At 40.1% G+C, this 22,831-nt stretch overlaps 6 gene segments (V, D, J or C); 4 read left to right on the top strand and 2 right to left on the bottom strand.

Annotated features, from left to right (window-relative positions):
- Positions 1 to 638: 638 nt before the first annotated feature.
- On the bottom strand, positions 639 to 1,230 carry LOC125020285 (the record flags this gene model as incomplete). The annotated part of the segment is given in 1 exon segment: positions 639 to 1,230. A coding segment is annotated over 1 exon segment (432 nt), but the record flags the coding sequence as incomplete, so codon positions are not given.
- A 1,369-nt stretch (positions 1,231 to 2,599) lies between these two features.
- On the top strand, positions 2,600 to 22,611 carry LOC125020311. The segment is given in 3 exon segments: positions 2,600 to 2,652; positions 6,544 to 6,670; positions 22,407 to 22,611. Coding segments are annotated over 3 exon segments (384 nt in total).
- On the bottom strand, positions 4,102 to 5,893 carry LOC125019615. The segment is given in 2 exon segments: positions 4,102 to 4,592; positions 5,674 to 5,893. Coding segments are annotated over 2 exon segments (465 nt in total).
- On the top strand, positions 7,622 to 8,287 carry LOC125019623. The segment is given in 2 exon segments: positions 7,622 to 7,702; positions 7,911 to 8,287. Coding segments are annotated over 2 exon segments (357 nt in total).
- Positions 18,481 to 19,015, top strand: LOC125019619. The segment is given in 2 exon segments: positions 18,481 to 18,532; positions 18,640 to 19,015. Coding segments are annotated over 2 exon segments (387 nt in total).
- LOC125019622 lies at positions 19,212 to 20,630 on the top strand. The segment is given in 2 exon segments: positions 19,212 to 19,800; positions 20,008 to 20,630. Coding segments are annotated over 2 exon segments (360 nt in total).
- Positions 22,612 to 22,831: the final 220 nt, after the last annotated feature.

The following is a 22,831-nucleotide window of genomic DNA, read 5'->3' as shown; positions in this document are numbered from 1 at the left end:
GCTTCATGCTGGATCAGAGCTTTTACACTTGAATTCCATCAAAAGTCAAACTGGAGGCACAGATCAACATCATACTGTAAATGTTTCTGAGCAATAATTATTCAATCATTAATCTCAATCATAAATTCCAAAAAATCTAAATCAAAGACCTTTTAGAGATTTTTAAACATATGTATTTTTCCGATTGTAACAGATATTCGTGCTCCAACTCATTATTATTCTCTAATAGAAAATAGTAACTTTCAGTTCATCACATAACATCAACATTGTTTCCAGAATGCTCTAGTTATTGTTAAAAAACTGAAACTTACATGAGGTTATCAAATTCCTTCAAGTTAAGATAAAACCTCATTTATTAATTATTACATCTATTGGAGAAAAAGTATAGTTTGTTTCAACTGGTTACAATGAATATGATTCTGAAGATATTTCTAGTGTAAAATCTAAATATGCTTAGATAATACTGAGACACTTATCCTCAGACAGTAGCTACAAAGTGATAATAGATGATGTCATCATGTAGTTGAATAATTAAATTAAATGACCAAATGCGAATGGAAAGAGATACATTCCAGTAAATATAAAAAAAAAAGAAGATGATGGTTACACTGTTGGAAAAAAAGGAGACAAAGTTTCTGATTTGAAGAAAGAACTTTATTGTCCTAAAACATGGGAAAAACACATGAGAAGTTGAAGACTAATGATGTTTAGTTGGTCTCAGGGTAGAAATAAAGAGACAGAGAAAAGCCAGAGAGCAGAGAGAGAGTGAAAGCAGTGTGAGAGTCCCAGTGAGTCAGGTCAGGACTGGGAACACTGGTCTCTCCTCAGTGTCTCTGAGAGCGGAGTCTGGGAGCCCTGGCTGGCCTCACAGGTCACAGAGACCACCTTCCTCCACTGGTCTGCAGGGAGCCTCAGGGTGCTGCTCCAGCTGTAGTGGCCGTCCTTCTGCAGCACCCCGGGGCTCCTGCTCTGCTCCCCGTTGCTGATGCTGCTGCTGCCGTCCACCTTCCAGGACAGACTCCAGTCTGAGGGGAAGCCCTTGTTGGCCAGGCACATGAGCGTGGCCTTCCCCTGGTCCAGCTCCTCCACGGAGGGAGGGAGCACCGTCAGGGAGGGGGGGACTCTACCCACTGCAGAGACAGAGACAGAGAAACTGGGAGTTTGGGTGAAGCTGCTTTTCAGTCTTTCACTTCCCTCTCTCAGCTCGGTAACCGTGGCAACAGACAGGCATCACTGATGAACCACGGCAACAGACAGGTTTCAGGACTAAAGAGGAAACTAAAGAGGCATTTTGTTCCTCTGGTGTCTTCATGTTTCATCTACAAACTACTAATTCTCACTTTGACTCTTTCAACACATTTGACTCGATGAGAAAAATGTCACATTTCTGTTATTTTACAGGATCTTAACAGTTTCTAACAGAAAAGACCTAGATGGTGTATGTTTGCTTTGCTTCATCAACATGAACATTGTCAACGTCTGAATTCCACATTAAAACTCCTCCAATGAATCCAACTCAGGCATCATGCTGTTTAAATAGAACAGTGAGCTTTGAACAGATTGAGATCTACAAAATATGAGCCGTGAAAAACTTTGAGAGATATCCATTGAAATTGAGGAGAAATGTTTTGTCAGCTGTTTGGTCTGAACTTTAAAAAGATTGGAGGAGATTTTATTCAGAGAGGAAACTTTAGTTTAAAAGTTAACAGAGTGACGTTAAAATTAAATTTCTTTTGAGACAAAATGTTGAAGTGAAGCAGATTTGAGTCTGAAGACATAAAGTCACTCATTAAAGAATCACTGCAATTAAATTAAATGTCAACCAGCAGAATAAATGTTTCAGTAACATCTACATTTATGAAATAAATGACAATAAATCTAGATTCAGGTTATGAAATTAGTCAAATGTACTTACAGTTAACTTCCAGTCTGGTTCCTCCACCGAACGTGTACCACAGTGATACAAACTCATTGAGGCGCCGTACAAAAACCTCTGACTGTAGAGAGACACGACTCTCTGACTCTGAAACAAACAAACTCAACTCAATGATTCACTGTTTGGATCATTATGAAAACTGGAAATAACACAGTAGAACATATTTAAGGAATTTATGTTTTTCATGTATTTTCAATTAATTTAATGTTAAATTACTTTTAAAATGTCACATTGACTTTCATTGAATTCTGTGACAGAAAAATTTATAGAACTGGTGATATCATAACATGCACATGCAAGACATTGTATTCATTCATACACATAAAAACCCAAATGTATAGAATATTGATATAACTGAGATGAACTGAGAAGAAGAGATATTTTAGAAGAACTTATATTTGAAAGTAAAATTGTAAAATCTTTCAACAACTTCCTGATCAATATGCAAGAACAATGTGATTGATCCATTGATCAACATCATAATCAGAGTGATCCAAGTCCCTGTTGGAGTCACTCAGAGCATTTCAATAGAGAGTGACTTTGCATCAGCAGCACCATGCTCCAGTGCTCTGGGAGAGTTTATAGTCCTGAGAGTTGAAGACTGGATGACTGACAGCTGTCCTTCATGACAACAGAAGCCACAGAAATCCTCCTCATCAAAAACATGACTTTGATCTGCGTCCTCATCTGGACTCTCCTCTGCTGCTGCTTCACAGGTAAAGTCCAGAGAATCAAACTCCTCTCCTCTATCAACATCCGTCCCTCTGAAATGAAGCCCACAAAACCATCAAGCTGCTTTATGTTTTTGTCTCTGTATCCTCAGAGTCCAGAGGCCAGGTCACAGTGACTCAGCCTGGATCAGTGACCTCTGGTCTGGGAGGAACCGTCACCATCAACTGCAGGACCAGTCACAGAGTAGATGAAGGAGATGATCTATCCTGGTATCAACAGAGAAATGGAGGAGTTCCTAAACTACTCATTTATAACTCCAATTCACGAATATCAGGGATTCCAGGTCATTTTTCAGGCAGTGGATCAAACTCTGACTTCACTCTGACCATCAATGGAGTCCAGACTGAAGATGCAGCAGTTTATTATTGTATGGGTGAATTCTACATCAACAGCAAATTCTCGTTCACATAGTGAAAAAGCGTCGTACAAAAACCTCCCTCAGTCAGACTGAACAGAAACTGAAGTGACTGTAGCAGCTGGAAGCTACTGCAGAGACTGATACAGTTCACTGAACACACAAACCCGACATTGGTTAAAAACTTCATTCAGATCATACACTGCATCTGTCAAAAATAAACTAATTAATCGTGTTTATCAGACACTACAGGGTTATTTAAGCCTGATTGTTCCAGTTTAAATCCATCAACATCTCAGGCCTCATTCACAACATCATCAAATCAACTTATATGCTGATGATGTTGTATAATATTTCACAAAACCTTCATCTTCCCATTAATTTGTTTTTAAACAAGACTTTCTGATTCTCTCCCGCTTTATACATCCTATTTAACTATAACAGTTCAAGAGAAAAATCATTGTGATGAGCTTTGACCTCACTTGAGTCCTATCAAAAATAAAACTGAAGGCACAGATCAATATCATACAGTAAATGTTGGTGATCAATAATCATTAATTTTGATCATATAAAAATCAAAGAAATACAAAGACCTTTTAGAGATGTTTAAACATATATATTTTTCTGATTGTAGCAGATGTCTGTGCTCCAACTCATTATTATTCTCTGATAGAAAATAGTAACTTTCAGTTCCTCAGAAAACATCAACATTTTTTCCAGAATGCTCTAGTTATTGTTAAACAACTAAAACTTACATTTATGAGGAATCCGCAAAGTTATCAAATTCCTTCAGATTAAAATAAAACCTCATTTATTAATTATCACATCTATTGGAGATAAAGTATAGTTTGTTTCAACTGGTTAAAATGAATACGATTCTGAAGATATTTCTAGTGTAAAATCTAAATATCCTCAGTTAATACTGAGACACTGATCGTCAGACAGTAGCTGCAAAGTGATGATAGATGATGTCATTGTGTAATTGAACAGTTAAATTAAGTGATCAAATGCGACTGTGAAGGCATACATTCCAATAAATATTAAAATAAAAAACATGATAATGGAGACGAACTTTCTGATTTGAAGAAGAAACTTTATTGTCTTAAAACATGAAAAAAAAAAACATGAGAAGCGGAAGATTAATGTGGTTGAGTTGGTCTCAAGATAGAAATAAAGAGACAGAGAAAAGCCAGAGAGCAGAGAGAGAGTGAAAGCAGTGTGGGAGTCCCAGTGAGTCAGGTCAGGACTGGGAACACTGGTCTCTCCTCAGTGTCTCTGAGAGCGGAGTCTGGGAGCCCTGGCTGGCCTCACAGGTCACAGAGACCACCTTCCTCCACTGGTCTGCAGGGAGCCTCAGGGTGCTGCTCCAGCTGTAGTGGCCGTCCTTCTGCAGCACCCCGGGGCTCCTGCTCTGCTCCCCGTTGCTGATGCTGCTGCTGCCGTCCACCTTCCAGGACAGACTCCAGTCTGAGGGGAAGCCCTTGTTGGCCAGGCACATGAGCGTGGCCTTCCCCTGCTGCAGCTCCTCCACGGAGGGAGGCAGCACCGTCAGGGAGGGACGGACATCACCTAGGAGGACAGGGAGCACACAGCTGTGAAACAAACAGCAGACACTTGGACATCTTTACTGTGAGAGAGTTGGACAAGTTTCTGTCAGATGCTTTTTCTGCTCCACCACTCATTCACTCACACATTGTTTCACTTCCCTTTCACAAAGCTCTCATGCATATCAGCACAGAGACAATCATCATCCACTTTGACCTGAAATATGTCCAACTACACTGGAAACTAAACAAGCACATGTCTCAACATTTCCAAGAAAACTTTGGCTTCAACATCATCAACATGTCAACCATACATGACTTTAAAGGATTTAGTGGAAACAAGCAGAGAAAAGCAGCTCACTGCCACAAAATGATCTTCATGATTTAACAAACTGTCATGATGACATGATTTCAAAGTCAACGTGAAATAAAAAGACATTTACAAATCCCCATCTTTATCTTCACTCTGTCCAGTTTGACTTGAAGAAAGTCAGATTGAATCCATCCTAACAACAGTTATTTTGATGTCACATTACAAACTGATCATAGGAGGAATCAACTTTCATCCTTTCTACACTTCAAGTTTTGAAATTTCACTTTGACACAAACGTCAAAATCAAACGTGATCAAAGCTGATCTGAGTTAGCCTCCATGAGAAGGGAGAAACACATCAAGAGTAAAACAAGATGAATCTACAAACTAGTATTTAGTATTAAATACAGTAGAAACTTACTTCCAACTTCCAGTCTGGTTCCTCCACCGAACGTGTACCACAGTGATACAAACTCATTGAGGCGCCGTACAAAAACCTCTGACTGTAGAGAGACACGGCTCTCTGACTCTGTCAGACTGAACTAAACCTACAAGCCCTCAAAATTCAACTTTACCATCAAAACCACAAAGAAGGATTTATCCTCTGAACCACACTAATGTTTAAGATTCATTGATGTAAGTTTGAAATATCTGACGTCAAATTTGTCTCTTGTTGCAGAAATATAAATATAAAAATATCACATGGAAAGATGTTTAGTTTTCCTGAATAAAAAGTCTAGAAAATGAAAAGAGAGAAAAGCTCCTAAAATAAAACAGATTTAAGTTTAACTTACTTCCAACTTCCAGTCTGGTTCCTCCACCGAACGTGTACCACAGTGATACAAACTCATTGAGGCGCCGTACAAAAACCTCTGACTGTAGAGAGACACGGCTCTCTGACTCTGAAACAAACAAACTCAATAAACTCATTGTCAGATCACACAGTTTATGACATTAGTGGTTAAAGTGTTGAAAACAGATTCACATCATTTGGATTATTTTATTTATTGTGAAAGTTAATTAATACAATCACTATTATTTTATTGTTAAGGCAAGTAAATGATGATATTTAATAGAAAAGGTCTTTATTAAATCCTTCCAATATGAATAAGTATCAAACACATGTCTAACTGAGATCATAATAAATCTGATGATTAAAATACTAATTTAATTTAACTCCAAGTGTTACACTGACATCTGTATGAAGAGAATTATTAAAAATATATAATTTATTTCAGTCGACCTCAAGTCACAGGCAAACAAATGAACACTGACACATTTCTGATCAATATCCAACAATGAAGTGATTGATCCATTGATCAACATCATGATCAGAGTGATCCAAGTCCCTGTTGGAGTCACTCAGAGCATTTCCATAGTGAGTGACTTTGCATCAGCAGCTCCATGCTCCAGTGCTCTGGGAGAGTTTATAGTCCTGAGAGTTGAAGACTGGATGACTGACAGCTGTCCTTCATGACAACAGAAGCCACAGAAATCCTCCTCATCAAAAACATGACTTTGATCTGCGTCCTCATCTGGACTCTCCTCTGTTGCTGCTTCACAGGTAAAGTCCAGAGAATCAAACTCCTCTCCTCTATCAACATCTGTCCCTCTGAAATGAAGCCCACAAAACCATCAAACTGCTTTATGTTTTGTCTCCTCAGGGTCCAGAGGCCAGTACACAGTGACTCAGCCTGGATCAGTGACCTCTGGTCTGGGAGGAACCGTCACCATCAGTTGTAGAACCAGTCAGAATGTTTATGTTTACAGCTCCAACCACTATTTAGCCTGGTACCAACAGAGACATGGAGGAGTTCCTAAACTGCTGATTACTCGGTCAACTTATAGAGAATCAGGGATTCCAGATCGTTTTTCAGGCAGTGGATCAAACTCTGACTTCACTCTGACCATCAGTGGAGTCCAGACTGAAGATGCAGCAGTTTATTACTGTCAGAGTTTTCACTACATCAACAGTCAGTATGTGTGCACACAGTGAAAAAGCGTCGTACAAAAACCTCTTTGAGTCAGAATGAACAGAAACTGAAGTGACTGTTGCAGCTGGATGCTACTGCAGAGACTGATACAGTTCACTGAACACACAAACCAGACGTTGGTTTAAAAGTTCATACAGATCATACACTGCATGTTAAAAGGGATAATTTATCATATATCACAAAAGAAGTGACTTAAAATACTGAATGATCATAGAGAGGCTATTTTCCCAGTGTCGAATTTTATCAATTCCATTTCATATCCACCAAATCTCAGGCAGGTATTAATCACATCCAAAGTCAAGGTGGATTTTCTGACGCTGACTCCTGTTTAACTGTCACCAAGAGATAAAACAATGATGACCTTTGACCTCAGCTTCATGCTGGATCACAGTTTTCTCTCTTAAATCTCATCAAAAGTGAAAATGAAGACACAGATCAACATCATAAATGTTTGTGATCAGTAATCATTCATTCATTAATATTAATTTAAACAATAATCACAAAGAGAAACTTCCAGAACCAAGCTGTCCACAAGTCACTGGATCAGTTTCCTAGCAGACCATCAATATCCTCCACATGTCATGATGTGAATATGTAAATATGTGGAGTATTAACAGTGAGAGGGAAACAGCACGATGCCATGTGTTGTCCAGCTGCAGCTGACTGACTCTGTGTGTTTGCATATGTGTCCTGCCTCTCTGCTCCCAGCCGTTAAGAGGCCAGTGTTGATCAGTGGCTGTCCAGGCCTTTCACAGCCACTGACACGCCAGCAGCACAATAATGATGTCACTGACTCTACTGCTGGCCACCCTGGGGCTCCTTGTTCAGGGTGAGACTCTCTGCTGAAAACTTTGCTGCTTCAGGATGCAACCAGGTTGAGCACAATCATGGAGAAACACTGAAGCAAAAGCGGCATACATCTTCTTACATCTATTTTCCATCTTCAACAAATCATCCTCTTCTGTTTGGATCTTCATCATCTTTCTCCAAGCTGGATTTGTCTCAATAACTCCTCTCCTCGTCTTCATCTTTTTCAGGTTCATCAGGAGAAATCATCCTGACTCAGTCTCCTGGATCTCAGTCTGTTCTTCCAGGACAGTCTGTCTCCATCACATGTAGATCCAGTTCAAGTATCAGTAACGACCTCCACTGGTACCTTCAGAAACCCGGAGATGCTCCTAAACTTCTTGTTTATTTTGCTACAAATCGTCAGTCTGGAGTTTCTGATCGTTTCAGTGGAAGTTATTCTGGATCTGTCTTCACTTTGACCATCAGTAGAGTTCAGATTGAAGATTCAGGAGTTTATTATTGTCAGCAGAGTAACAGCTTCCCGTTCACACAGTGAAAAACCGTCGTACAAAAACCTCCCTCAGCTGAAGAGGAACTGATCAACAGCTGCAATGAAACCAAACCAACAGAGGTTTGACAAATACAAATATGAATCATGAAATGACACAAATGCTGATGATATTTTAATTTAAATCACGATCATATGAAGTCTAGTTTAAGACATAGCTTTTTTAGATCTATTTTTTGTTCTTCACCACAAGTGAAATAATTGTAGTGAGATAACCCAATGTGCAATACGCTACTGTTTACATTTAGATTTCTTTTTGATTTTTTCTTACTTTTACCAAGTGTTTATGTTTAAAAGAATGATAGCTCATTTTAAAAAAGACTGACTCAGGAGCACAATCATTTCACTTCACGTATGCTTGTTGTATGTGTACGTGTACAAAGGACCAGATACTGGTCCTGCTGATGGGTGGAGGATCTTCTACAGTCCTGTCCAGCTCTCTTAGAGTAACTGTCTGTCTCCTGGAATCTCCTCCATGCTCTTGAGACTGTGCTGGGACACATCAAACATTCAGAAAACTTTCACATTGACTCTTGTTTCTCTCTTGCTTTGCTGAAAAAAAAAAAAAAAACTTGAATTCAATTTGAATTTATGATCTTTCACATCACTTTCACATCCCACGTTTTCCAATAAAACTGCTTTTGATGCAAATGTCTAATGCCTGAAAATAATGTGCTACAGTCGGAGGACAGTTGGAGACAGGTGCAGCCGGCTGCTCAGGAACAGAAAGGTGGGTTGGACGGGCGGCACTGTGAAGGTCCAGGTATCGGCGTTGTGGGGACAAGAACAGAGGCGGATGGCCGCCCTCATGACAGGAACAGGAGCAGGGACAGGGGCTGGAGCGGTGGTCACTCTCGTGGTGGAGACAGGTGCCTGTGGCCAGCTTGCTGAGGACATGCGACTAGGTGATAGGCAGACCAGCCCGTCTGCAGCAGCCTGCCAGAAGGTCTGCCTCCAATGGCAACCACGAGGTCCCTTATGGCAAAACAAGTGTCTTCAAAAGGAGCTGAAACTTTCTTGTGCACCAGGGTTTGTATTTGAGTATAAGTTCAGTGTTATTTGAAATGAATCGCCTTATTTTCTTGGGTGCTTCATCGGAAGAAAGTCCGCTGGGTCTTTTACTGGTCGCGACGTTCTGTCACAGAATTGTAGGATTTAAAGGAAAGACCCAAGTGCAGGACAAATGATGAGACAGGGGATTCAGGAAAACGGTTATTCTTTCAATAATAAACAAAAATCAAACAGAAGGTGCTGGGGACAGCCAGGCAAATCCATAGAGGACAATAAATTGAAGAAACATTGCTCGACAATCCACAACACAGAAACATGGCAAGGAAACAACAGAGGATGAGAACAAGGCCAGTAGACAACACAAGAAGGAACACATTGACCTGACAGTGAACAAAAAGACAAGACACGGGTGAAACTAATGAGGGCAATCACACCAGGAGAAAACAATGAGCAATCAAGGACACATGAGGAAACACGACATGAGTTTCCTTATGTGTCCTTGATTGCTTATTGAATGAATAGATCAATTTATCTCTCTCCCAACAATATGACTAGGGCAAACATGACGAGAGGAATCAAAGCTACAGAGGAGCATTTAAAAAATGTGTAGGACAATTTGACACATGACAACCCACAGACTATATGACAGAGAACACAACAAGATCAGCAACAACAAGAGAAGAGAGCTGAAACTATGGTTCACACCAAATAAGTCCCTGTTGGAGTCACTCAGAGCATTTCCATAGAGAGTGACTTTGCATCAGCAGCACCATGCTCCAGTGCTCTGGGAGAGTTTATAGTCCTGAGAGTTGAAGACTGGATGACTGACAGCTGTCCTTCATGACAACAGAAGCCACAGAAATCCTCCTCATCAAAAACATGACTTTGATCTGCGTCCAGAGAATCAAACTCCTCTCCTCTATCAACATCCGTCCCTCTGAAATGAAGCCCACAAAACCATCAAGCTGCTTTATGTTTTTGTCTCTGTATCCACAGAGTCCAGAGGCCAGGTCACAGTGACTCAGCCTGGATCAGTAACCTCTGGTCTGGGAGGAACCGTCACCATCAGTTGTCGAACATGTAGAACAACCCAAGATATTTAGCCTGGTACCAACAGAGAGATGGAGGAGTTCCTAAACGTCTCATTTACTATACTAGCACTAGAGAATCAGGGATTCCAGATCGTTTTTCAGGCAGTGGATCAAACTCTGACTTCACTCTGACCATCAGTGGAGTCCAGGCTGAAGATGCAGCAGTTTATTACTGTCAGAGTGGACACTGGATCAACAGTCAGTATGTGTTCACACAGTGAAAAAGTGTCGTACAAAAACCTCCCTCAGTCAGAATGAACAGAAACTGAAGTGACTGTTGCAGCTGGAAGCTACTGCAGAGACTGATACAGTTCACTGAACACTAACACAGACCTAAAACTTGCCTTTGACCCTTAAAATCAAGTGGGTTAAAATATGAGTCTTAAAACAGATCCATATTTCCATGTGAAGTAAAAAGAGGTCATGAGTACAAAGTGTTGACCTTCTGTTTCCATGTCCTCTATCGTCCTCTGTCATGTCACTGTTCCATGGAGCTGGATCTGATGGATTTATGTCAGTAACATTTATGGTGGAGAAGAATAACAAACAAATGGTGTTCTTGAATTGGTGGAGATACAACTCACAGCAATTTTAATCATATGGACACTGTGTTGTTCTCCATCTAATAATGTTCAGATGATGTCACAGTCAACAAACAGACCTGAAGTTTATCTAACCGGAAAGCTTGGATGACGTGTGAGGTCCAAATGGTCTTCAAACAAAGTATCACCACATTCAATCATCCAGCTTCAAGTCAAAACTATGTGCATCAGTGATGGTGAGGTACGAGGGAGACAGTCACTCTTTCATAGTCAGATTTATAAATATGAACAGAATGGAATACCTTAAATTCACCATTCAATCATCTTCTTCCACACCAACTAATTATGTTTCCATATCTCATACCTGCATCCTTTACACACATATTTAGGTCCATATTTGGCCAAAGAAGAACATTAGATCTGTTGCAGTGCAGAGAAAAAGCAAAAAAAGAGACAGAGAAAAAGAGCATTTACTCATTCAACACAATGGAGAGAACCCAATGTAAAAAAAAAACAAAGAAAAAAGTTGATCCATTTTGAATAGAGACTCTTCCATCATTCACCACTTCCAGTTATGACTCAAAGTCCAGATTTGAGAATTGTTTAAGCTGAGATATACAAACTAACATCTTTGGCATTCAGCCAGAGAAAAATAAAAATGAATGGACCGCAACCCTGAACCTGACCCAGCGTAGAAGAAGAACGACAGCAGAACCAGTGACTCGCTAGCACCCCGTTCCACGAGTCACAGGTACTCACTGCCTCATGTTAATGTCAGTTTAATGTCAAACCAACAAGAAAGACGTACATGAAATACCTTAGCTAAACTGTGGAGGGTTAGGAAACATGATAATAGTGTGAACAAATATTAAATTGTTGGAACAATGAAGAAGAGCGTAAATCAACAGAGGACAGGACAAAGAGAACGAGAAAGACAGGACTATATATACACACTAAGACTAAGGAGACCCAGGTGAGACTAATGAGGAGGAACACACAAGGAGAAAGCATCATTTAATCAGAGGGAAAACACAAACAGGAGTGAAGCAGGACAAGAAACAACAAGGAAGAAGCTTTCAAAATAATAACAGCTAAAAGACACCATGGAACTTGGTTCTTTACCAGCTTGACAATAAGGAGGATAGATTTTACACTTAGTCACTGAAGAGAAGCTAAAAGTGGACAACTATGATCTCTCTGGGTCTTTGTCATCAGTTCTCTCTCTGTTCCAGTTGAAGGTATTTATGTGAGATGATTTATTTCAAGTTATCCTGAAACAGTCACCTCTATAACGTTATTCCAGGATTGCTTCAATCTTTGAGGAATTTTAACTGAATGAGACGTCTGGAGATGTCTGAGATTTGAAGATAAACATCTTTATTCTCTGAAAACATGGAGTGGATCATTATGAGAAGGAAAATATGACAAAAAGAGACAGAAAGACAGAGAAACTAGTTTAATAACCTACTGTATGATCTGCAGAGTGACAACGTTGTTGGTGTCTCCATCTACAGAAACATAAGCATCAATTAATGAACGCCAGCATCAAAATTACTCCTCATTCAAAAGTTTTAGTTTCCTCCATCTGCAGAAATCCATCTGCAAATCAACCTCAATTTAAAAAAACATGGTTAATAGTAACAGGAACCATTGTTTGATAATTGTCTGAACTGGAAAATATCAGCACCACATGATGATGAACTGTGTTAGAAATAATTTATTTATAGATGTTGATTTAAAACATCATCACTGACACATTTTAATAAAGAGTCAGAGCATTTCCATAGAGAGTGACTTTGCATCAGCAGCACCATGCTCCAGTGCTCTGGGAGAGTTTATAGTCCTGAGAGTTGAAGACTGGATGACTGACAGCTGTCCTTCATGACAACACAAGCCACAGAAATCCTCCTCATCAAAAACATGACTTTGATCTGCATCCTCATCTGGACTCTCCTCTGCTGCTGCTTCACAGGTAAAGTCCAGAGAATCAAACTCCTCTCCTCTATCAACATCCGTCCCTCTGAAATGAAGCCCACAAAACCATCAAGCTGCTTTATGTTTTTGTCTCTGTATCCTCAGAGTCCAGAGGCCAGGTCACAGTGACTCAGCCTGGATCAGTGACCTCTGGTCTGGGAGGAACCGTCACCATCAACTGTAGAACCAGTCAGAATATTTATGACTCCAACTCTTTATCCTGGTACCAACAGAGAGATGGAGGAGTTCCTAAACTTCTCATTAAATATACTAGCACTAGAGAATCAGGGATTCCAGGTCGTTTTTCAGGCAGTGGATCAAACTCTGACTTCACTCTGACCATCAGTGGAGTCCAGACTGAAGATGCAGCAGTTTATTACTGTCAGAGTCAACACTACATCAACAGTCAGTGGGTGTTCACACAGTGAAAAACCGTCGTACAAAAACCTCCCTGATCTGAAGAGGAACTGATCAACAGCTGCACTGAAACTAAGTCAACAGAGGTTTGACAAATACAAATATGAATCTTTAAATTATCAACATATTTAGTCTAGTTTAATACAAGACTGTTTTTCATAGTTATTTTTTATTATTATTTCTTTTTCTTCACCACAAGTGCAATAATTCTTGTGCAATAACCTAATGTGCAACAAGATACTGTGTACTGTTAGATTTACGTATGTATTTCTTTCCTATTTCTTACTTACTAAATGTAAACAAATTGTTTATATTTTATAGAATGATAGATTTACTATTTAAAATGTTAACCTTTGAACCCTCTCCCCATTTTTGTTGGTGATTATCATTAAACCGCTCGCTGCAAGTATCAGTCAGAGCCCTTTAATCTCTCCCATTAACACGTTGATTTTCTATCAGTTGGGAGAAAAGTGAACTTATGCCAGTCTCTGCAGCGGTTAACGGGACATATCTGTAATCTATTCCATATAAGAAGTCCTACAAAGGTTTTCCATATTTAGGAGTGACTGTTACCAAAATCCCACATGATCTTCTCCTATTAAACTGTCAAAGCAAAACTAAGCAAGTCAAAGCCGATATTGACTTTTGGAAAACTCTCCCAATATCCATGACTGGGAAGATAAATGCAATCAAGATGATCGTATTGCCCCACTTGCTCCATCTTTTCCAGTCTATTGCATGTTTTATTGCACAATCATACTTCTAGCAGTTAGATTCGATTTTCATACCTTTTCATTTGGAATTATAAAACTGTTAGAATCTCTAAAAAAACACTTATCAAAACCAAGGGATGTGGGAGATTTGGCTTTACTGAATGTTAAGGTGTATTATTGGGCTGCACATGTGTCTATTCTTGCATGCTGGAAGAAAGGCCCTCCTTCTGAGGCAGACTCCTGCCATGCATGGTTGTGTACAGAAAGAATGGTTTGCACAAAAACTTCATTGCCCGCTCTTCTTAACAGCCCCACTGCTGTTAAAAAGGCTTGCTTTAACAATAGTTCTGTATTTGGCAACACCATGAGAATCTGGAAGCAGATAAAACACTACATCAGGGCTCCAGGAACCTACTTGGACACCCACGATATATGAAAATCATTCCTTCTCACCAGGTCTGACTGATAGTGTTTTTGTAGACATTTGTAACATAGGTGATTTATACATTAATGGCATTTTTGCCTGATACACACAACTTGCAACTTAATATGACATCCCCAAATCTAGCCTTTTCCGGTACTTTCAAATTGGAAATTATGTCAGGACGCATTTGCCCAACTTTGAAATCCTGGTAGACCATGAGGCCCTTGAGGCAACAAACAAATTTGACCCTAAAGGGGCAGTTTGGTTCTTTTAGAATAACACTCATTAGAACACAGCAAGTATTAGGCATGCATGGAAAGATGAGCTGAATGTAGAATTGAAAGATGATGTATGGGCTGCATGTTTAAAAAGTATACATGATGGCTCTGTGAATGTTGGGCTTTGCCTTATACTGTTCAAGACATTACACAGACTCTGTTATTCTAGAGGAAAACTGCACAGTTTCTTTCCTGATGTTTCTCCCATTTACAACAGAAGCAAGTCGACCACTGCTAGATTGATACATTCTCTTTGGTTATGCAGTAAACTGTACACGTACTGGAAAAATATTTTTCATTGCTTGTCTATGGCTTATGGGAAATGTTGGGAGTCTGATCCATTTGTAGCCATTCTTGGGACAAGTACCCCTTTGTCTTTTGCCTTTTTATCCTATTTGGAACTGTGATTGAAAAGAAGTTAATGGTCCAGGAACGGAGGTCAGACACTGCACCCACATACGATCTGTGGTTGAGAGAATTGGCAAATATGCTTCATCTGGAGAGACTGAGACTTCACAACGAAGACAAGGAGACATGTTCAAAAACATGTGGGACCCTGTACTGCAACTGTTACAAGGAACGGGCTGATATGTTGTTCAGTGTGAAACACCTTGCTGTGATTATTTCTCAACTTACTCACCATGTACAGTTTTTATATATAGTAGTGGTATGAGGCACCACTGTCTTGAATACTTCCGGTTCACCCTGCCCTCTCTGGCCAATCATTAGTCACACAGAGAGGATAAAAGTAGGAGAGGTTTCTCCCCCCTGTCCTCTCGCTTCCTGCCTCGTCGGCCCGCCCACTTCCAGGTTGTCCCCGCTGCTCACCGCATCGGACAGGTAGGCACGCATTAGCATGCCGGTAAAAGTGCACACTTGTTAGTGTCAGTTAATTCAAACATAACCTTTCCGATAGATCCGGCATCCTTGACGCGGTCCTGGCAGGGCACTGGGGTCGCTATCACTGGCGTTTAGGTGAGTTGCGGTGTGCTGCTGCTGCTAATTGTCTTGGCCAGGTGTTGAGCCTCCTCCTTTCTCCACTCCTCTCCCTCTAACAGTGCTGGTTGTTGGTGTTGTGGTGGCTGTCCCCCGCCGCTAAGTCGACCCTCTTCACCCCTCTCCCTTTTTGGTAGAGACCGAAACCGACCGGATAAAAGGCCGGTAGTTTGGACGCCAAGCAGAGTAAGACTGGTACTGAATAATCCCGGCTGATTAGCCACGGCTGCCTCGCCACTTCGCTGCTGCTGCCTTGCTGCTGCTGCTTCGCTGCTCCTGTTGTTTCGCTGCTCCTGGCTTTGGGTTCTTGACGGCCGTTTTGGGTCGACCTGCTTCGCGCTGCTGGCCCGGGTTTTCTGCTGCTATTGCACGTGTGGCGGTGCGCGTTCGTGGGTGTGTGGCTACCGCTTGTGCTGGACATTACGAGCCCAGTCCGGACCCTCAGCCCCTAGTTTGGATTGCGTGTGTGCGTGAGTGTTTGCGTGTGTGCGTGAGTGTTTGCGTGTGTGCGTGAGTGTTTGCGTGTGTGCGTGAGTGTTTGCGTGTGTGTGCGTTTTAAATGTAATTCTCAAGGTGTGGTGTAATTTTGTTCATTTATTTATATTTTGTTTCTTTTTCTGATTAATAGTAAAGTTTATTGTGGTTATTTATTTTTTGGTTAAGTGGTTTGCTTTGCTTGAGTAAGGTGTCATTTTGGGAGTTTATTGTAATTATTTACGTTCTATTTGGGGGAAAACTTCTTAATTTCAGCCCTCAGTTACTTGTCAGAAATGGATTAGTTACGATTACTGTTGAGTAGATATCTCTGGCCAGAGACTCTTTAATCTGTTTGTTAATTTGTTTGATTTTTGATTAATCTAATTGTATTATTCCTTAGTGTATTAATTGATTATTCTTTAATTCGTTTATATTGTGGGATATTGTTTGTTTTTCTTTAATTGTGAGCCCTGTTAACTGTGCTTTATTTTCCCTAGAGCTGGAGGTGGACGGTGGTGGTGGTTCTTCCCCGGGTGGTGTTGGTCCCCTGTGTGTGTGTGGTGGTCCCTGCTTATTTTGTGCGCTCCTCACGTTTTTTTGGTTGTGTGAGTGGGGTGCCCCCCCTTTTCATTTTTATTGTGGACGTCACTCCCCATGTTGGTTCCTCCTCCAGCCGGTAAGCCCCAGCTCGTATCCTTTTTCTCAGTTGGCTCCATTTTTTTTTTATTATTTTCATTTTGTCCCATGCCTTGTTTATTTTAGAGTGCCAAAATAAAGTTTTTGTATGTGATAATTGAACTCCGTCTCCTATTCTCCCTGATTGAATGAACCTGTGTCCTTTTGTAATAGTTGGTAATTGACCTTTAATACGGGTCCTTGGGCCCTAACCGAAGGTGGCGTTGTCGGTTGTATACAAAAGAGAAAAGAGTTTTGAGACATAACTGAGTAAATTATCCCTCGTGTTGCCACAATATGAAAAACTTAAATATGTGTGATGAGTTTATTGCCATGACCGTGGCCTTTATTACTTATTTACATGATGAGCTGGTCCTGTTTGTGTTTTATTTGTTAATTTTGGGGTGGGGGAGGATCTCTTATTTTTCCCCCTTTATCCGTTTGTCCTATGTTCTTTTGTCATTTAGAAAAACAATAAACATATTTATTTTTAAAAAGTTAACCTTTTATTTTACTTTTGCAAATGGAAATGAAGTCTATTCTATTTTATTCTATTTATCTCACTTCAACGCATGAAGAAAAAATGCTTTTGATTCAAATGTGTAATTACTGTTGAAATGTGCTACACAGTGAATAGTTTAGAGATTTAATTTCAGAAAGATCATGAAATACATGTTCATAAAATACTGTGACTAAAACCAAATTAGTAGAAAAAACTTGTGAGTGGTGATTAGAGTTGAGTGAGTTGATGGTTAATGTACCAATGATCACATTACAGCAGCCATACTACAACTCATTTGGTTTGGACACATCAAACCTTCAGGCAATGGCATGTACTGATGTTATTTGGTTCACACCAAAAAGTCCCTGTTGGAGTCACTCAGAGCATTTCCATAGAGAGTGACTTTGGTAGAGTAACATGATCTGTCTTGGTCTTTGTCATCAGTGCTGCCTCTGCAGAATCTTTGATTTTTCGAGAGTTACTGGGAAATCCAAAAAGAAACACTTACAAAAGATCGGTATCTGAGTAACAAAGATATGAAATAGGTTCAATTTTCATTTTCACAATCTCTTCCTATGAACCATATTGTTCCATATAATGAGGGTTTCTTCATGTGTTGCTTTGTGTTTGCTTTGTTCTCTTTTCTCTTTGTGCTCTCAGGTTCTGTTCTTTTTTGCTGCAGCAGGTGATTAATCACACCTGTTTGCATTTCATCCTAAAAACAGAGGAGAGCATGAGAATAGAGAGAGGTAATTTTGTGAAGCACTACTGGGCTGACTGTACTCAGATATGTTGAGCTTTGTGGTTTACTCTTCTCATACACTAAGAGGGTGGGTGTCTAATGATTTAGTTGAAGTTTTTGTACATCTTATTATAGTAAAGTTCAAACTGAAACTATGACAACACCTACAACTAATTTCTATGTGCATAAGGATTATGATGAAATTCACTATTTTTTCAAATGTCGTGCACGCACTGATGTTCACAACCAAATAAAACTCTGTTGCATTTCCATAGAGAGTGACTTTGCATCAGCAGCACCATGCTCCAGTGCTCTGGGAGAGTTTATAGTCCTGAGAGTTGAAGACTGGATGGCTGACAGCTGTCCTTCATGACAACAGAAGCCACAGAAATCCTCCTCATCAAAAACATGACTTTGATCTGCGTCCTCATCTGGACTCTCCTCTGCTGCTGCTTCACAGGTAAAGTCCAGAGAATCAAACTCCTCTCCTCTATCAACATCCGTCCCTCTGAAATGAAGCCCACAAAACCATCAAGCTGCTTTATGTTTTTGTCTCTGTATCCTCAGAGTCCAGAGGCCAGGTCACAGTGACTCAGCCTGGATCAGTGAGGTCTGGTCTGAGAGGAACCGTCACCATCAACTGTAGAACCAGTCAGGATGTTAATTTTTGGAACAGTCAGTACCACGATTTAGCCTGGTACCAACAGAGAGATGGAGGAGTTCCTAAACTTCTCATTTATGATGCTTATCGTAGAGAATCAGGGATTCCAGGTCGTTTTTCAGGCAGTGGATCAAACTCTGACTTCACTCTGACCATCAGTGGAGTCCAGACTGAAGATGCAGCAGTTTATTACTGTCAGAGTCGTCACTACATCAACAGTCAGCGTGTGTTCACACAGTGAAAAAGCGTCGTACAAAAACCTCCCTCAGTCAGACTGAACAGAAACTGAAGTGACTGTTGCAGCTGGAAGCTACTGCAGAGACTGATACAGTTCACTGAACACACAAACCAGACATTAGTTTAAAGTTCATATAGATCATACACTGCATGTTAAAAGACATCATTTATTATAAGTCACAAAAGAAGTGACTTAAAATACTGAATAATCATAGAGAGGCTATTTCCCAGTGTCAAATTATATCATTTCTATTTTACATCCACCAAATCTCATAGGTATTAATTACATCTGAAGTCAAGGTGGATTATTTTTTTCTCACTCCTATTTAACTGTCATTAATAGATAAATCAATGATGATCTTTGACCTCAGCTTCATGCTGGATCACAGTTTTCTCACATAAATCTCATCAAAAGTGAAAATGAAGACACAGATCAACATCATAAATGTTTGTGATCAATAATCATTCAGTCATTAATATTAATTTCACTAAGAATGATCACAAAGAGAATCTTCCAGAACCAAGCTGTCCACAAGTCACTGGATCAGTTTCCTAGCAGACCATCAACATCCTCCACATGTCATGATGTGAATATATAAATATGTGGAGTATTAACAGTGAGAGGGAAACAGCATGATGCCATGTGTTGTCCAGCTGCAGCTGACTGACTCTGTGTGTTTGCATATGTGTCCTGCCTCTCTGCTCCGAGCCGTTAAGAGGCCAGTGTTGATCAGTGGCTGTCCAGGCCTTTCAGAGCCACTGACACGCCGGCAGCACAATGATGATGTCACTGACTCTACTGCTGGCCACCCTGGGGCTCCTTGTTAAGGGTGAGACTCTCTGCTGAAAACTTTGCTGCTTCAGGATGCAACCAGGTTGAGCACAATGATGGAGAAACACTGAAGCAAGCAGCATTCATCTTCTTCCATCTGTTCTCCATCTTCAACAAATCATCCTCTTCTGTTTGGATCTTCATCATCTTTCTCCAAGCTGGATTTGTCTCAATAACTCTTCTCCTCTTGTTCATCTTTTTCCAGGTTCATCAGGAGAAATCATCCTGACTCAGTCTCCTGAATCTCAGTCTGTTCTTCCAGGACAGTCTGTCTCCATCACATGTAGATCCAGTTCAAGTATCAGTAGCTACCTCCACTGGTACCTTCAGAAACCTGGAGAAGCTCCTAAACTACTGATTAGTCATGCTTCAACTCGTCAGTCTGGAGTTTCTGAACATTTCAGTGGAAGTGGATCTGGATCTGACTTCACTTTGACCATCAGTAGAGTTCAGACTGAAGATTCAGGAGTTTATTATTGTCAGCAGGGTTACAGCGAACCGTTCACAAAGTGAAAACCCGTCGTACAAAAACCTCCCTCAGCTGAAGAGGAACTGATCAACAGCTGAAACTACAACAACAGACATTTCAATAATACAAATATGAATCTTAAAATAACACAAGCTTCAGCAACAGACTCATTCAACCCGCTGCTCTAAGGAACGATATAAGACATCGTTCCTCCAAACTGCAAAAAGACTCTACAACTCATCTACCTCTGTCAGAGCCACCATTACAGAAATGCACTAATGTACCAGTCACCTTTACAGTTCAAGTATATCTTGTAAAGTCAAGTACTTATATGCATATATCACACCTATACTATATATCATATCCTATCTTGTGTGTGTGTTTGTGTGTGTGTATATACACACATGGATTAATACATGTTTACATATCATATATTATACTTATGTACGTATGCTCACCTTGCACATATGACACATTTCTGTGTGTATTATTATTGTTATTATTGTTGTTGTTATTATTATTATTATTATTATTATTATTATCATTAATTATTACATGCTGATGCTGATGCCATTATTAGTACCATATACTGTTATATACTGGTGTTATTATATCTTTTTCTCATTATTATTATCATGATATAATATTATATTATATACTATATATATTATACTACTATTATATACTGTTTAGTTACAATTACATCACCACTGCACCTTATCTACCTATGTATCTCCTATCTTGTGTTTTTTAAGTGTCCTTGTCCTATTCCGTGTTTTTATCTTTGCTTTTATTTTTATACCTCAGTATTGTATTCTATTGTATAATGTTGTATTCAAATACCGAACTGCTATGATAAATAAAGTAATCCATCCATCCATCCATCCATCCATCCATCCATCCATCCATCCATCCATCCATCCATCCATCCAGAAAAACCTTGTGAGTGGTGATTAATCAGACCTGTTCACAAACTGTGAGCGAGGTCCTGTAATTGTATGTAGTAATGTTCAAAACCTAATGAGTTCATAGTTAATGTATCAATGCTCACATTACAGCAGCCATACTACAACTCACCTGGTTTGGACACATCAAACTTTCAGGCAATGGCATGTACTGATGTCCCATCCTGATAGGGTTGGACCCCCTGTTCAGCCTCTGCAGGGTCCAGGTATCACCTCATACTACCAGTTGTGACACTGACCCTAGATAAATACAAAACTCTTCCTGTTTAGGAGTTCATCTTATTGCTGCCCCTCTAGTGGACCTGGTGGTTATTAACACCAAAGCAGATGAAGCTGATTAACAACATCCTCTACTACTGAACTGACCACATCAATATTCCAGAGCTTTAATTGACTTCATGCTATACTCTGATTAAAAAGTGTTGATTTCATGTGTTTCAGCTGTGTAATTTCCATCGACAGTAGACATCCCAAAATAAATGAAGATGTTTTCATTTTACTCCTGTATAATTTGTCCTCGAATAAAGAACAGAATGAATCAATTTATCTCTCTCCCAACAATATGACTAGGGCAAACCTGAGGAGAGGAATCAAAGCTACAGAGGAGCATTTTAAAAAATGTGTAGGACAATTTGACACATAACAACCCACAGAGTATATGACAGAGAACACGACAAGATCAGCAACAACAAGAGAAGAGAACTGATACTATGGTTCACACCAAATAAGTCCCTGTTGGAGTTACTCTGAGCATTTCCATAGAGAGTGACTTTGCATCAGCAGCACCATGCTCCAGTGCTCTGGGAGAGTTTATAGTCCTGAGAGTTGAAGACTGGATGACTGACAGCTGTCCTTCATGACAACAGAAGCCACAGAAATCCTCCTCATCAAAAACATGACTTTGATCTGCGTCCTCATCTGGACTCTCCTCTGCTGCTGCTTCACAGGTAAAGTCCAGAGAATCAAACTCCTCTCCTCTATCAACATCCGTCCCTCTGAAATGAAGCCCATAAAACCATCAAGCTGCTTTATGTTTTTGTCCTCAGAGTCCAGAGGCCAGATCACAGTGACTCAGCCTGGATCAGTGAGGTCTGGTCTGGGAGGTACCGTCACCATCAGTTGTAGAACCAGTCAGGATGTTTATATTGGCAGCTACCACTATTTAGCCTGGTACCAACAGAGAGATGGAGGAGTTCCTAAACTGCTGATTACTCGGTCAACTTATAGAGAATCAGGGATTCCAGATCGTTTTTCAGGCAGTGGATCAAACTCTGACTTCACTCTGACCATCAGTGGAGTCCAGGCTGAAGATGCAGCAGTTTATTACTGTCAGAGTTATCACTACATCAACAGTCAGGAGGTGTTCACACAGTGAAAAAGAGTCGTACAAAAACCTCCCTCAGTCAGACTGAACAGAAACTGATGTGACTGTTGCAGCTGGAAGCTACTGCAGAGACTGATACAGTTCACTGAACACATAAACCAGATTTTGGTTGAAAACTTAAAAAAAATTCATAGAGTCCTGTTTATACAATTGATTTAATGGTGACAGTTAAAAAGAAAAACATCTAAAACACATTTATTCATTAATTGTC

Source organism: Mugil cephalus, chromosome 14, assembly GCF_022458985.1.
Source record: "Mugil cephalus isolate CIBA_MC_2020 chromosome 14, CIBA_Mcephalus_1.1, whole genome shotgun sequence".
Taxonomy (NCBI): domain Eukaryota; kingdom Metazoa; phylum Chordata; class Actinopteri; order Mugiliformes; family Mugilidae; genus Mugil; species Mugil cephalus.
This window is presented reverse-complemented; position numbering and strand designations above follow the sequence as displayed.